Here is a 15,883-nt window from a genome sequence, read left to right as displayed (position 1 = left end):
TCCCTATAAGAATAGAAATTTTGAGAGCCTTAAGGTGAATCAAAACTAATTTCCTAACCAAAAAGTGTTTTTGCATTCCCAGACCCAAGTTTAAGGCTTATGTTATGGACAAAAATTACGACCGACACACCACGCTTTTAAACAAAAGAGGACAAAAAACTACCCAGTGGGTCAGATTTGTCAAGTGTTACTAAGGGAGTCGCCATTTCGGTTCAGTAATTCTCTTATTGAAAAACCACCCTTAATTTTTGCCCATTGTTTTGTGGTATTAGCCAGGTTCCATCTAATAATAGATTGATTGACAGAAATACACGGAAAACTGGCATGACCGAATTGGCCTTCGAAAAATATCACTTCCCGTACAATGGTGACAATAAGTCCCGTTTCCAATCTCTGAACGACGTATCTTCCACCAAGGAATTTAATTATTTTTGTTTGCTAAATCTGACGATAAAAAGACATAAACTTGAGTTGTAAGGCTTGTGTGTTCGTCCAATGCTTAATAACTAAATCTTCCCACGATAAGGTATCACTGTTGGTTACCCAAAATAACTACTTTCCATACTAGAATGTTGGTTCTTGAGAGTAAAGTAAACTGGCATAAAGTTGTCCTCTTGAAACAACTACTTTCTGGTGCCATGGCAACAAAAGGTTTTTTTTTTTAAATGTATTTGGGGATAAGAACACTTTTTCTACCAAAGAATCTAATTATTTTTCTTTACAGTTTCTGAAGGACGAAAGTTCTCACAATTGAGCCGTGTATGCACACGCTCTTCTGTTGTTTAGTCATAACTCATAACTTGTCACGTGTAAGTAACGATAAGATATCACTATTGGTTACCTTAAATAGCCTTTCTCCAGCTAAGAATGCATCGGTCACTGAGAGGAAACTATTAATAACTAAAACAAATTTTGCCTTTTGAAACACATTAGGGCTCTGTAATGGAGACAATAACTGTTTGAAATCACCATTTCGGGAGTAACAACATATCGTTTACCGAAGAATTTAATTATCCTTATTTAACGAAGTTGGAAAGGCATTCACAATTAAGCTGACTGCATTCGCTCTTCCGTTGTCTATTTATTATCTCCAATGTGTAAGTAACGATACGGAATCGGCACTACTGGTCACCTGAATTAAGTCCCTTTAGCTAAAAAAAAAAATGGATCGGTTCTTGGAGATACAAATGAAACTGGCAAGAAACTGGCATTTGGGCATATATATTTTTCCTGTGCAATGATGAAAAGAACCCGTTTAAAATAGCCATTTCAAGGGTAATAACATGTCGTGCCCCAAGGAATTTAATCATTTCTTCTTTGAAGAAGTTGGAAAGGCATACAGTTGAGATGTTACTAATTTTGTAACTGCTAAACATGAAATTGACAGCTGTGTAGTTACAAGTATTATTGAAGCTGTCAACTGTCAACTCAAAAATGTAGAAAACACTCGCCTGCGGCTCATTTCACTCGTGCTCTCAAATGGCTGTCGTGTTTTGTCACAGTGTAATACGCGGCTTAGATTTAGTTAGCAAAAACTAAGCAGTTTCCCTTTTCGAAAAGGGAAACTGCTGAAATAGTTGTCGACAGCTACGCTTTTTCCGTGTCTTGAAATCATTGGTTAAATTGTCGACAACTATCGAAACATGACACACATTTAAGCTTGCGCATAATTTTTTGAGCATGCGTAGTGAACGTTAGTTCCCAAGCTCTCGCTGGCCTGACTGAGTTTTCGACTACTAACACTTTGATGTGTAAAATGCTCGCATCGGACCCAATTAGTTGTCGATAACATTTAGTTGTAGATAACAAATAGTTGTCGACAACTAAATGTGTAGACCATGGAGGCCCCTATATTAGCAATGCAAGTTTTACCAGTTGTGGCCTGAGCGTTGTGTTACAGTTCAGTTTCGCCTCTCTAGCTTCTGCTGATAAGAAAAATCAAGAGAAGGTCAAGGCACTCACCTTGATTTTCACTTGGAATAATTAAACACCTTGGCGCACGATGATAAGTCACTATTTTTCGTTTAGGCTGTTGTTACCATTTCCCAAGAGATCATTGTTTTCAATGGTCAATTTTTTACTATGTGTAATGTATTTTACGGAACCAATCTGTTGATTGTTGGACACTGGTCATTTCACGTAGCCAACAGTGATATCCAAGCGTTACTTACATAAGCAAAGAAACAATATAATTACTATATCTAGAGAGGAAGCTACATCAGCCTTGGCTGGTTTTCATGTGCGTCCTCTATTCTGCTTAAATTGGAATTTGGAAATTTGAGAAACTCAGCCCACGTATGGCACCGAGCCGGAATCGAAACCAGGCCACACTGGTGGGAGGTTTGCGTTCTGACCACTGCGCCATCTCACCTACCGAAACTATTATATGGTAGCACTGAGGAGTATACAAGTATACGAGTATGATTAGGGAGCACAAAGTCCAGTTACCGTTAATAGCAACCATAATAAAATTGGAAAAAGTCAGAGAGAAAGATGTGAGCAACTTAATTGTTATATCAGGCACTAACTTCACTCAGGCAAAGCATTTTCTTAAATATTTGGACGTCACTCGGGTGAACAGAATGTTCCCTAAGATCCGATCAAACATTTCGAACGCATTGTTGTTTTACCATGGGTACATGAATGTCTTGCAGCCCACAAGAAATAAATGTAATCTATTTTTCAAGACAGATCGTCTAGATTGCTTTTACAGACACTCAAACTTGGTATCATAAAGAAACATTTTTGCTTTCTCTACCTCGACGAAAATTTTTTTTAATAATATAGGAGCCCTCTAGAGGACATATAATAGGAGCAAATGGCAGCAACAGATATCTTGACAGTTCTGGCGCAGGAAATACTTGTCCAATACACAGCTTTCAATTCCATTTTTAACAGTTGTTCATGTTCAACAGCTAAATTCTATGGCTTTCCAACTTCTTCAAATAAGAAATAATTAAATTCCTCGGGGGAAAAACATGTTATTACCCTCGAAATGGCTACTTATAATCATTGCTCAGCAAAAAAAAACAACAAAATACGTCCAATGACCAGTTTCTTGCCAGTTTCATTTGTATCCCCAAGAACCGATCCATTTTTAGCTGAAGGTATAGTTATTTCAGGTAACTAATAGTGATTCCTTATCGTTGCTTACCCGTTGGAGTCACACTCACAGCTCAATTGTGAATGCCAGCTTCTTCAAATAAAAATAATTAAATTCTTTGGTAAACGATATGTTGTTACTTCCGAAATGGTGATTTCAAACAGCTATTGTCTCCATTACAAGGATATAATGTGTTTCAAAAGGCAAAGTTTGTTTCAGTTAGAGTTTCGTCTCAGTGACCGATCCATTCTTAGTTGGAAAGAGGTTATTTCAGGTAACCAATAGTGATATCTTATCGTTACTTATACGTGACAAGTAATGACTAAACAACAGAAGAGCGTGTGCATACATAGCTCAACTGTGAGAACTTTTGTCCTTTAGAAACTGCAAATAATAATAATTAGGTTCTTTGGTAGAAAAAGTGTTCTTTTCCCCAAATACATTATTAAAGAAAGAAAAAAACCCTTTTGTTGCCATGGCACCAGAAGGTAGTCGTTTCAAGAGGACAACTTTATGCCAGTTTACTTTACTCTCGAGAGCCAAACATTCTAGTATGGAAAGTAGTTACTTTAGGCAACCAATAGTGATACCTTATCGTGGGAAGATTTAGTTATTAAGCATTGAACGAACACACAAGCCTTACAACTCAAGTTTATGTCTTTTTAACGTCAGATTTAGTAAACAAAAATAATTAAATTCCTTGGTGGAAGATACGTCGCTCAGAGACTGGAAACGGGACTTATTGTCACCATTGTACGGAGAGTGATGTTTTTTAAAGGCCAATTAGTTCATGACATTTTTCCATCTATGTCTGTCAATCAACCTATTATTACATGAAAACTGGCTAATACCACAAAACAATGGACAGCAATTAAGGGCAATTTCAATAACATTTGTGTCGCAGGTTGAATTAAGAAAATTACTGAACCAAAAGGGTAACTCCCTTAGTAACACTTGACAAATCTGACTCAATGCTTAGCTCTTTGTCCTCTTTTGTTTAAACGCGTGGTCTGTAGGTCGTAATTTTTGTGCTTAAAATTAGCCTTAAACTTGGGTTTGGGATTGCAAGAATGTGTGTTGGTTAGGGAATTAGTTCTGATTCACCTGAATGCTCTCGACATTTATATTCTTAGAAGGAATTTAGAGTTTTCTTCGCTCGGCGAAATTTTTCATTAAGTAAATATTTAGAAGGCTGCCCTAGGCAAATGTTGTTGGGCATAGGCTGTTACCAAGCTTCACAGGTGCAAGTAAGTTCTGGCAATACTGTCAACTGAACTTCAATGAAAATATTTTTCAATTGACAGCTGTCAATTTTAGATGTATTTGTTTAATGTTCAGAACTTCTTAAAAGGAGGGAAAGTCACAGGTAACATTCAACTCAGTTCTCCACAGAGAGCTAGCTTGTTAGGAAGGTTTTGCTGATCTCGGAAGAAGATTGATCTCAGAGGACAATATCGGAAGAGGATACTCTAACGCAGTAAGTTATTTATTTATTTATTTATTTTATTTATTTTATTTTTTTGTAGATTTTACATCTTTAACAACCTTAGTAAACTGGAAGAAATATTTTCCGTTTTAAAAAACGGGGCGTTTTTATTCGTAGAATAATAAGGCTGCCAGGATTAAAATATCTCAGATAGCTAGGTGGGAATGAAGCCATTTGCTAAGAAACTCAATATCTATACCCCTTATTGAAAACGTTTGAATAGTTGTTCACCCCTTTATTTTTTGTTATTGATAAAGCTCTTGCAGTTGACAAATGAAATGCAACGATTTTATACGACCTTATTTTCGAGGCGAGTCCGTTCAAATCCCTATAGCGGATTAGAGATCTTCTTTCAGTGTTCACGTACATGCGGTTGTGGAAACTCATTACCGTAGTTCAATGAAGGATGTGCAGTTTGATGCTTTGTTTCCCTCACAGTTTTTCCACATTCTCATGATACACAATCGTCTCGTGAATTCGTTTCGGTATCGGAACTGTGATAGATCACGGGGATAATGCAGCCAAGATTTTAGAAAACTGTTTGTTGGACTTTCCAAAAAAAAAAAGAATATCTATATGAAAAATGGCTCTCTTTTCAAGTTAGTTACATGATGTTAATATGGAAACCTTTGGCCTCAGGAATCAGGAAAGCATATTTTACTAAATAGTTATATCGTTACACGGATGAGAGCGCGGAAGCGATGAGTATAAGAAGGCTTGGTTTTTGTCCAGAGTGAACCCGCGGACGTTGATGATTGTCTGTTCATTTAACTCTCTCAGAAACTTTGATGTGTTGACCGCTTTGGGGCTTCGTTTGAGAGTGCCATTGTTTTTTTTCTTTTTTTCTTTTGTATGTGTGTGTGTTTTGTGTTTTGTTTTCGTTTTTGTTTGTTTGTTTGTTTTGTTTTGTTTTTAATTTATTACGTTATTTTATTAAGTTACAAACTATATAAATAGGAAAAACTAAACAAAATAATAAGAGGAAAATAGTAAAAATATATAGATTTAGGCCAGCCTAAAAGCGTAGCTCTTGGGCCGGGTTGTTCAAAGCCCGATTAAGCTAACCCAGAAAAAGGGAGAATTTTGTTTTGAGTTTTGTAACTTTGCGGTGAGGTTTCTGTATATTGTTTGGCCTTCTGTTTTGAGTTTTAATAATCACCATATACACAAAACAGAACAGCAAAAAACATTTGTATAGAAGAAAACGTTATATTTCGATAAACTTTAATCCTGGGTTAGCATAAACCGGCTTCCGAACAATCCTGCCCTGTTTACAACAAGCTAACCCAATATGAGCCCGCGATCCAATCGATAACCAGCACTTGGTCAGCGGTCAACTTCAAAAAACACGTGACCTCGAGGAGCTGTAAACTTGAGCCCGCGATGTGGTCACGTGATACTGGTCAGTGGATAACTTGATTTAACAGGTGTCAATTGATCATAACATGGATGTTCAATATCAAGGAAGTACACGGTAAACCAAGGCTGCATGTCTCTGTCAACCTATTATTTGGAGTATGGCCGCCATGTTGGGCAACTCCGCCGCCGCCGCCGTCGTCGTCGTCGTCGTGCGTACGCGCCCACGAGCAATACCGCTAGCCACGATAACCATGAGAAAATCAACTCATGGGTTTCCTTTTCCTTCCTATATGAGTATGGGGCTCCGCTTGGCGGCCCTTCGGGCCGCCGGAGCTCCGCTATTACAACATAATACTCACAGTAAAATATGCTAGTTAAGACTATTACCTCGTTTAGTTTATGTAAGCTAAACAATCCAGTTTGTAAATGTCCATGGAATGCCACTGTTATTTCAAACTGCTATGAGAGTATTTTTAATAGGATTCCTCATATTTCCAACCCTTTAAACAGCACTAAAGAATTGGTATCTTCCGCCACTATGATTTTATGTCAACTTTCTAACAATTTACGTTATATTTTGGCATCCTGAGAAAAGTTTGAAATTGGAGGTGGCAAACTAAAAAATGTTGGATTAAAAATGTGTAAATTTGCTTGTATCTCTGATTGTTGTTTTCGATATATTTCTTGCGTCGTCTCTCCTGGAAGCAGAATTAAGAATAAACTAATCACATTGTTCGATTCCGGGGCTTGTGATTGGTTGGCTCTTTAGCTTCTGCTTCCGACTCCGGCAGTCCAGTTTTCACTGGATCATAAACGACGAGCTTATGACCCCGCTTACGATTTCGATTTTCGACTCTCACTAGGTCGTAATCGCTCTTAACTCTTGACTCCAACTGCGACTATGACTCCAACCCCGTCGCTAGTGGAAACCAGCCTTTAGTGTCACAATTAGGTTTCCAATCAGTCTCATGTCGCTTTAAAATAATTCCGCTATAAGCAAATCTATTTAACCCGCATATTTCATTTGTTTATTTTTCAAGGAATATGAAGTGCTTTGTTTTCTTCATAATAACTTGGGCCTTGGTGGCGTCATTCCCTCTCGATAAACACGCTCAGGTGAACATGCACAATATCTTTATATATCTGTGAAATTTATCGGGTTTCTTACAAGGGCAAGATCTGTAGTATGGAATTGTCTCGCGGAGAATTTGCAAACACATATTTTTTTGTTGTTGTTATTTAACAGGATGACGATCAAGGCAAAGACAAAGGTCCTGGTTAGTGCACAAGTGGGTTTTTTTTTTTTTTTTTTTTTTTTAGCATTTTCAGATTCAATATCTCTATTTGCGAGAACTGTCAAATTAGACTTCTCGTCAGCGGCTCCTGAGCTTACCCTTATGGTGGGTGAGCCAACAAGAGTTCAGAAAAAAAGATGACGCCATCGCCCTTTTACAGCATGTTTAGTGTTGTCAGTTCCAGACGCAAGCGACCGATTTGTTCTAAATTGAATTATTATAGAGAAACTCATCAAAATCGAAAAAAAAATTGTTACGCAACTTCTTTTTTCGTTACTATCGATTTAATGAAGCTCGAATACAATTTATGATGCTAGTGCGATGTTATATAATCTAAAGCTAACAAGACAAGTCTCGACAGAGATAGATATGACAACATTTGTTCCATCAAATTTCGCAAGGCTACCGAAGTTTTATGTCGTTTGGCAACACCCCGGGCACTTATGGTCCACATGCAGTGAACCAATGCTGGAAATGTCGCCGTCGGACATCCAAAATAGTGTAAATACCCATCGAAAATAAGGAGAACTACGGGTTTTACTTAGTTCTATTATGTCTTTTCTCTTTCTAGAAACCTGGCTAAACGACCCACATGATATGTCGTTTGGCCATACCGGTAGCAATGTTGCTTTCGAGAAAGTTTGCCTGGGCCGTGCACTGTTCGTGAGAGTAATATACGCAGAAGAACTGGATATCACATTTAGAGATAACCTTGGGTATAAGGCCTACATGGAGGATTTACTATTTTACCTTGATCTTCTCTTGTTCAATTGTACTATGTTTTTTTTTCTTTCAGAAACGCAACTGAACGACCCACAGTACTACGGTGGCGGTATGTCGTTTGGCAACACTGGTGGTAACGTTGGCCAACAAGGAACCAACTCAGGCAATGTTGCTGTCGGACATCAGTTTAACCTCGGATATGGCCGACGAGGTTAGTTTTGCTTCTTGTACATGCAAATGTACGAGATATCAATAATAAATCTAGGTATAACTTGCCGAATATATAACTTAATTTCTTCTAGTAGGCTCTCAATACAGCATGAAAAGGTTTCTCCGCTCCGGTCTTGGGATTTATACCCAGCTTTTGGAAAAAAAAAACAAACAAAAAAAAAAAAACACACACACACACACACACAAAGTGGCACACCAGGCGATAGCTGAGTGTGTCATTATTGTTCTTACCACATTTTGATGTCCTCTGTAATCTCACTATTACTGAACAGACGCACGGCCAAGCATAAAAGCGGAGCTCCTGATTGCAATAATTAACCATAAAGGAAAAAGACGATTTGTTTTTCCTTGGATCAGAAACTAAATATATATATATATATATATTCTTTTTTTGAGTAGAACGTATTCCGTAAAGCGCTCAACTCAATCGATCGAGGAGCATCAACTATAACTAATGTTGCTGTAAGGATTACATTTCTTGAGAATTTTCCATTTAATCAGGAACGGTTTCTTTGGGTCTTGTAAGTTCCAAACATATTCGGAGAGTTCTGTCTCATTTTTTCACAAAACATCCTTTCGACACTCGAACAGAAAAAATGAGCCAACTTTTACCTTTATTAGCGTTTAGTTGGTGTCGTTCAACGAACAAGGGAAAAAAGGAAAAAAAATTCTTCATATATCTTTCTTGCTAAGTCCGTACAAAATCATTTTTCCCGATCTGAGAAGCGTAGTATATAAACCTATCGATAATAAGGAGAACTACGGGTTTTAGTGAATTATATTATGTCCTTTTCATAGAAACACGACTGAACGACCCACAGTACCTTCCATACACCCCTTATATCCCGTATATTGGCAAACGTCAGATGACGTTTGGGGCCACCGGTGGCAATGTTGGCCAACAGGGAACCAACTCAGGGAATGTTGCTGTGGGACATCAATGGAACGGCCGACGAGAACTAGGTGGGGTACTGAAACTTGTAAATACCAGTATAATCAATAAGTTTTCGTCAAGCTATTTGGCCACTATTCCTGTGCACATAAAGTGTTTGTGATCTGTTGTCATGTTCATGATTAATCTTCTTGTTTTGTCTGCTTAGTACGCGAAATACAAAAAGCCGCCTATGTTTATAGAAAACTACGGGCTACTGTTCAATTGTAACAGGAGCCATAATCGGGGACGGAGACCGTAAGTCTTGGGATCCGCGCGCACCTATGATATGGGACAAGTTTTCTAGTGTTAGAACAAATTGCGCCATCCTGACGTCATATATCCGCGCGGATCCACGCACATGTCGGGGGCTCTTGCGTGGATGTTGTCACGTTGCGTGATCAAATGGTGAGAGTTGAGAGACCTTGAGAGATTATCTTGCCTATTTTACTCAGCGAAGGCACGGAATAAAGCAGGGAATACGACGCAGGGCGCTTATATGTAGTTTTATGCTCTGAGCTAACAGAAAAGGTGGGCTTTGCAGGGTCGAAAACAATCTCCCGCTGGGAATGGATAATAAGATCTGCTCGCGCTAGTTGTAAGCTTACGCGTACGCTTTTTCGTTTGTTATGACTTAAGAATATAGCAAGAAAACTCTCTACTCTGGTATCGAGTTAATTTGTGAGTTTCTCAGACAATGGTTAACCATAACCAAAACCTGTTTTGATGGTTTCTTATTGTTTCTGCTTGTTTGGTGAGTTTGCAAAAGTTTTTGAAAGGAAAGTCTGACGCGTACAATTAGCTCATTTGCATAGTGCAGCTCGTGCACTTTCAAGTCCGAGTCGGTGTTTTCAGTTGTCAACAAATCTTGACAAAGATTTCTTTCGTTATCGTTTGTGCTGAGATGCTGCAACAAATTTCACGAACGCAAAAAGGCTACTAACATCATGTGTGTCTCTTCAACATAAGCATAGTGAAGTTTTACACTGCAAAAATGAAAATAGACAAGGAGTTTTGATAACTCGATCAACAAAATCGAAATCGTTATTTGAAGTTGATTAAAGACAGCGTCATCGTACATCTCATACCTTGCTGATTATTGTTGCTTTATTCGCATATTTTCAGCTTAGCTTTTAATATGTTCTCAAACATTTATCAATCTTAAACATATTTAAAATCTATAGAGTTATTGTTTGAGTTCGATGTACGTTTTCACACGAAAGTGCGGCGAAAGTACAATTTGTGATGTTTACTGAATGTACAAAACACGCATTGGCGGGCGCTCTCGCTTATCGACAACAGAGAATTTACTGGATTTTTACACGAATAAAACTGAGCAGTATCTACGGACGTAAAGTTATTGGGCCTTGATGAAACATCAAGCATTGCTTACAATTCAGGCGAAACTCGAACTAGCAAATTTTGTTTTACTTTTCGCTTGCGATAGACTGGCAAATTCCTCGCAAGCGAGTGGCAAGAGGAGCTAGGAAACTATGAAGTCCTGAAGCTCTGCTATATCTAAATATATCCTAGCTAGTTTTTTGCTGTGTAATGGAAAAGCTGTTAATCTTCAACATATGTGAAATTTAAAGTGGGGTAATGTACAGCTCATGTAAAAGAAGCATCCGTCGGAACACAACTTGGTCAGCGATATATATCTAAGCTTAAAGCGGAACATACCTAAATTCGACACTGTCTTACTTCAATCAAACTGGAGCAGCTTACGACGAAAATACTTAAGCAAAATTCCAGCAGACGTAAACGCGATGAGTTTTGGGCCAAAAACATGGAAAATGTCGGGAGTTTCGGACGCCATTTCCCCCGCGCGACATCCGCAAAAATCCTCGCAGCATGTACGCGCGTGTGCCGCAGGCGATGGCGCAATTTGTTCTAAAAATAGAATTATTGTCCCATATCATGGGGACAACCCCGATGATAAAAATGGCGCGCGCTTACGGTCTCCGTCCCCAATTATGGCTCCTGATTGTAATAAATGGCTTTTCATTTAACAGAGGCACGCTCACTTTACCTTCCGGAACCATACATCCCAGAAATCCCGGAGCCATACATTCCAGAAATCCCGGAGCCATACATCCCAGCCATTCCGAACCCGTATATCCCGTATTACAAACGTCAGATGACGTTTGGGGCCACCGCTGGCAATGTTGGCCAACAAGGAACCAACTCAGGGAATGTTGCTGTTGGACATCAATTGAACGGCCGAAAATGAATGCAGATTCCTTTCCTGGACATGCAAAACGGTTTCAGTTGTAGTTTAGTAGATACTTGGGTTAATGTTAACTGAACACATGCAAGAAGAACTAATTGTAGAAGTAGTACGGCAATAAAAGGGGTTTAAAAAGCAGTTTGACTGTTTGTTTGATGAGCTTTGCTTTGATTGGTCTTGCATTGGGATTGCATTGTGGAAAGGTTAGGGCAAGAAAAAGATGCCGAGAATGTTACAGAAAACTGGATCCAAAAGTGTCACAAGATGCAGCTAGTCTAATTGAAAACTGAACATATATCAGTGTTAATGTGCCTTACCCGTGTTAATGTGTCTTGAAACTCCCATAACGAACTCCTCTCCGTACTCAGTACGGAGAGGAGCCAACTCTAAAATTAAACCATATGCAAAAATTTCGGCTGCTAATATTTAAGAGCCACTGCCTGAAAATATGGAGAATCCGACGACAGGTCGGAAAATTCTGATTTTCTTTTATTGCGTCAAAAAGACTCTTTTGGTGAAGTATTTTCAGAAGTATACTTTCAAAGTTCCAGGGACTTCACATTTTTGTGAAATCTATGAAAGTTTGAAATACCGCTCAATCAACCAAGATTGCCGATGGAATTTTTGCAAAATTGCACATTTACAACAGGCCAGTACAGAAAGAAGGGAACTTGCCCGGATTTCATATTCACACAGTTTGTAATTTACACTTTGATCATTCCTCTAAGCTAAAAGTCATCTTGAAGTAAATATGTTTTGTCTACTTCTTGGCCGTTTGAAAAATACAACTATCGCAGTTTAATTTACATGTAAAATTTCAAATGATTTTAGAGGGTCATAACACTTCTGGTATACGAATCTCTCAACAAATAAAAGGTTCTAAAGGAAGAGCTATGCTATAGGTATATCATATCTAAGGGGCCGTTTACATGGAGGAGGGTGCCTCGGGGGGATAGGGTCACCATATGTAGTAGGGTTTCCCTTCTCTTTTGTTTGATGCGGTTCGTTCTACCTTGAAGGTAGGGTGCCCCTAGGGGCTAGGGTTGATTTTGTTGACATAAGCCCATGTAGAACGGAACGGTAGGGCTGGCTCGGGGGGTTAGGGCTATGTCTTGTTATGATAAGGCCGCTGACCACCAAGTAAAAGGCGCGAAAATTCAGTAAGAATTCAACATGGCTACGAACAACATTTCTAAAGGTGAATTATTTCGCCGCTATCAGCTGCAGAAAAGCTTAGAATACGAGGAGGAAGATCAAAACGAGGAGCAGTTAGAATTCAACGACCAACTGGAAAGCGGCAAAGACGGACATGGAGAGCAAGCGTTCGCCTGTGAAGAAGAAGAAGCCGCGAAGACTAGCACGTGTTCAAATGAAGCTTCGACCAAGAAACGTAAAAAAATGCAAAAGCAGGCAATAAGCAAGAATGTTAAGAAGTTTGCATGGACGGACGATAAAGTGGAAGATCTTCTGAAGTACATAAACGATTGTAAGACAAATTGTGACTTCAAAGGAATTGATTTTGAAGCAGATCTTGCTACTTTGTATGCTGCGGTGCGAAAATGCATGGCTCGTCATTACCCTTTAGATTTTGGTCCGGAGGAAGTCACTCTCCCAGAAAAAGAGCTCAAGAATATGAACAAGGAAGAGTACAACAAATACATTTCGGAAAGTGAGGCAGAAAAGGCGCTAATAAAGAGTGGGTGTTCCAGAATCAAGGAAAAGACCAAGGCTTTAAGGCAAGATTATCGCAACGCCGTTAACAAAGGCTCACGAAGCGGGAGCGGGCGCATTGTGAAAGAGCATTACGATTTTTTGACAGACATTTGGGGAGGATCACCAGCCACGACTGCGTTATCGTTTGGAATCGACGATGATTCACTTGGCCCAAATGAAAGCGATAGCTTAAACGAGTCCTCTGATACACATAGCCGTAGCTCTACCCCCAACACCAGTCACCATGATGGTAAGCTTTTAAAATAAATACTGTGTAATATGTTGCAAAACACACAAACTTTGAATCTCCTTTTCAGATTTGGGGTAGTGGTGTAATTATAGACGTTGCTCTCCTGCAATATCTGATGCAAGTCAAATGAGAGTCCTGCCCAAATAGGTCTCTGAGGATCTTACTTCTGCTTGTTCATGCATGCCATATCTTATCAAGACACCCTATCCCCTCCCTTATCATCTTATGATTTCCAGGCAGTTCTAAACTCTGCTCATAGTAGATAGAGCGGATTTCAGATGAGTGTCGAAAACTAAACGCAAGTACAAGACCACAACCACTAGCCTATCAGGAGCAGAAGTAATTCAACAACAAACTAATCATGAGGCAACGTGAAGGCTGGTTAATTCTCACTGCAACGCAAGCACAAGGATATTGAACTCATACATTTCCCTTTATGTGGTTCACACTAGAATGCAAGAGCAGATGGAAGCGCAACGAAATCAAGACGTTGCACTTGCACTTGCGTCGTTTTGATTCACACTTGTCTTGCGCTTAAATGTTGCGCTTGTAATTGCGTTCCAGTGAGAACCAGCCTTCAGTTGTTTAGTCATGACGGAGAACATTGCATGGTTTGATAGAAATTTTATAACTAGACTTTTGGTTAGTTAGTTAATTAGTATATTAGATAGTTTAGCTAGTTAGTTCGTCAGCCACTTAGTTAAGTTAGTCAGTTTTTATTTAAAGGTTTTAATGATTCCTAGTTTTACTTTCATTTTTACAGCTTAGCTATTTTATTTGTTAGTAATTTTTTATCACTGATGTAAATTTTTAATGTAAATTTTATTTTTAATAACATTTTTTACTGTAAAGCGCCATGAGCCATGGATATGGCGCTATACAAATCTATTATTGTTATTATTATTATTATAGTCCACAATTTGATTGGCTGAAATGCAGAACACTCTGCTCTCAACCAATAGAAACGCTGACAAAACACAAGCCTGACTTTTATTTCTGACACTCATCTGAAATCCGCTCTATCATGACTATTTGAGTCTTGATACCAGAAGCCTAACAATTTCATCACTGTATTTTGAAGAGCAAAGTTGCTGGATTGGACACTAGCAGATCAGCTTTTTCTGGCTTTTATGTGTGGACTGTGGAGATACCACAGTCCGCACTTTTAACCCCTTAACCCCCCCCCCCCCCCCGCCTCCAGGCCTCTTTTGCACATCTATTCAAATATTTATATTACTATCAAAACTGGTATAGTTTCAATCAAGCCATCAAGCCTACAGGCTGCAAATTTCCCAACTTTTCAGCCATTTTGTGACAGAAATTTTCAGCCCGTGTGCTTGAAATTTTATTGGCCCAATTGAAACTAACTGTTTTCATACTATGGTTACTTGGAAAAGTAAAGTGCACCCATGATGGCTCACTGTTCTAGTTACATCATTTGTATAATCTATTGACACTACAGTTTTCACCTTCAGACCCCACGTCAAATGACAATGAGCCTGAGCATGGGAAGAATGTAATACCGCAATCAATGATCCCCAAACTTGTTGATAATAAACGGAAACACATGGAAAAAAGACTTTCACAAGCACAAAGGGACCAAGTCCTTATGAATAGTGCAAAAGAAGATGTTATAATGAAAAAGAGCATGATGGAAATGTTCGAAAAATCAAACAAAACTCTAGAGGATTCTATTACCAAGATGACAACATGTCTTACTTCTCTGGGGGAAGGCATTGCGGCTGGGATGCAGATGTTAGATATGGCTTTATCCCAGAATCAAGCTCCTGCTCCTCACCATCCAGGACCTGCATTTCCAGTAACACAAGCCCAGCCAAATATGTATCCTGGCCATTACAGTGGTTATGTGCAACATAACCATCAATTCACCAGTAGCACTAGTACCAGAAATCAGTCATCACTACCAACCACTCATGGGGCTGTAAGCGCAGCTAATCAGACCTTGTATGACTTTGGGGATGATGGCAGTATGTACAACAGCAGATCATGAGGAAAACTCTGTACCATATGACTTTTTTTGTTGAGTTTACTAGAGTGTTTGACAATGGTTTCCTATCCACTGTGAAGCAAATTATTCAGTGAAAGGCAAAACCCTGTCACAATCATTATATGTTCCAATTACGAATGTATGCAATCAGCATAATTATGCAGCTCAAGTTGTAATAGATTGTGAGATACATGACAATACACAGATTAATAATATTTTTAAATTTTGATAATCAATTATTTTATTAATGTTCCAGTTGAAGATGTATCAGCATAATTTTATTAAGTTTTAGATTGTGAGATACATGATGACACACAGAGATTGATAATATATTTTAATTTTGACTATCACAAATATCTTGTATACAGTACGTTCCAGTTGTTGAAAATATATATCAGCATAATTATGTCAGATACATGATGAAACACAGAGATTAAAGGCACTATTACAAGGGGCAATGTTTTCTGAAACTTGTCTTGTAATGGCATTGGGAGACAAGTTGCACAAACCATTGCAGTGCATAACATGCTCTGTAATGCCCAAGACGAGTTGCTGCA

General features: G+C 38.8%; 3 protein-coding genes across 3 annotated transcripts in view; 2 read left to right on the top strand and 1 right to left on the bottom strand.

Moving 5' to 3' along the window:
* LOC145470029 (uncharacterized) overlaps positions 1-15,883 on the bottom strand; it is a 399,370-nt gene that overhangs the window by 118,462 nt on the left and 265,025 nt on the right. The gene's annotated exons all lie outside the window — the stretch shown is intronic.
* LOC145470032 (uncharacterized) overlaps positions 1-15,883 on the top strand; it is a 168,685-nt gene that overhangs the window by 109,413 nt on the left and 43,389 nt on the right. Inside the window, exons 2-4 of the mRNA XM_081453867.1 lie at positions 6,989-7,064; positions 7,195-7,225; positions 8,040-8,177. Coding sequence (XP_081309993.1) covers positions 6,993-7,064; positions 7,195-7,225; positions 8,040-8,177 — 241 coding nt within the window. The 5' untranslated portion in view covers positions 6,989-6,992. The remainder of the gene's footprint in view (positions 1-6,988; positions 7,065-7,194; positions 7,226-8,039; positions 8,178-15,883) is intronic.
* On the top strand, positions 12,027-13,861 carry LOC145470114 (uncharacterized). Its single transcript, XM_081453947.1, has one exon. It carries the CDS (start codon positions 12,529-12,531, stop codon positions 13,333-13,335), a length of 807 nt encoding a protein of 268 aa, XP_081310073.1. The 5' UTR covers positions 12,027-12,528; the 3' UTR covers positions 13,336-13,861.

This window comes from Orbicella franksi, chromosome 15 (genome assembly GCF_964199315.1).
Source record: "Orbicella franksi chromosome 15, jaOrbFran1.1, whole genome shotgun sequence".
NCBI lineage: Eukaryota > Metazoa > Cnidaria > Anthozoa > Scleractinia > Merulinidae > Orbicella > Orbicella franksi.
Note: the sequence above shows the minus strand (reverse complement) of the source record. Positions and strands in the feature narration are given on the sequence as shown.

Bases quoted from the DNA above. Each gene is read 5' to 3' on its own strand.
- LOC145470114 (XM_081453947.1), top strand. From the start codon at position 12,529: ATGGCTACGAACAACATTTCTAAAGGTGAATTATTTCGCCGCTATCAG.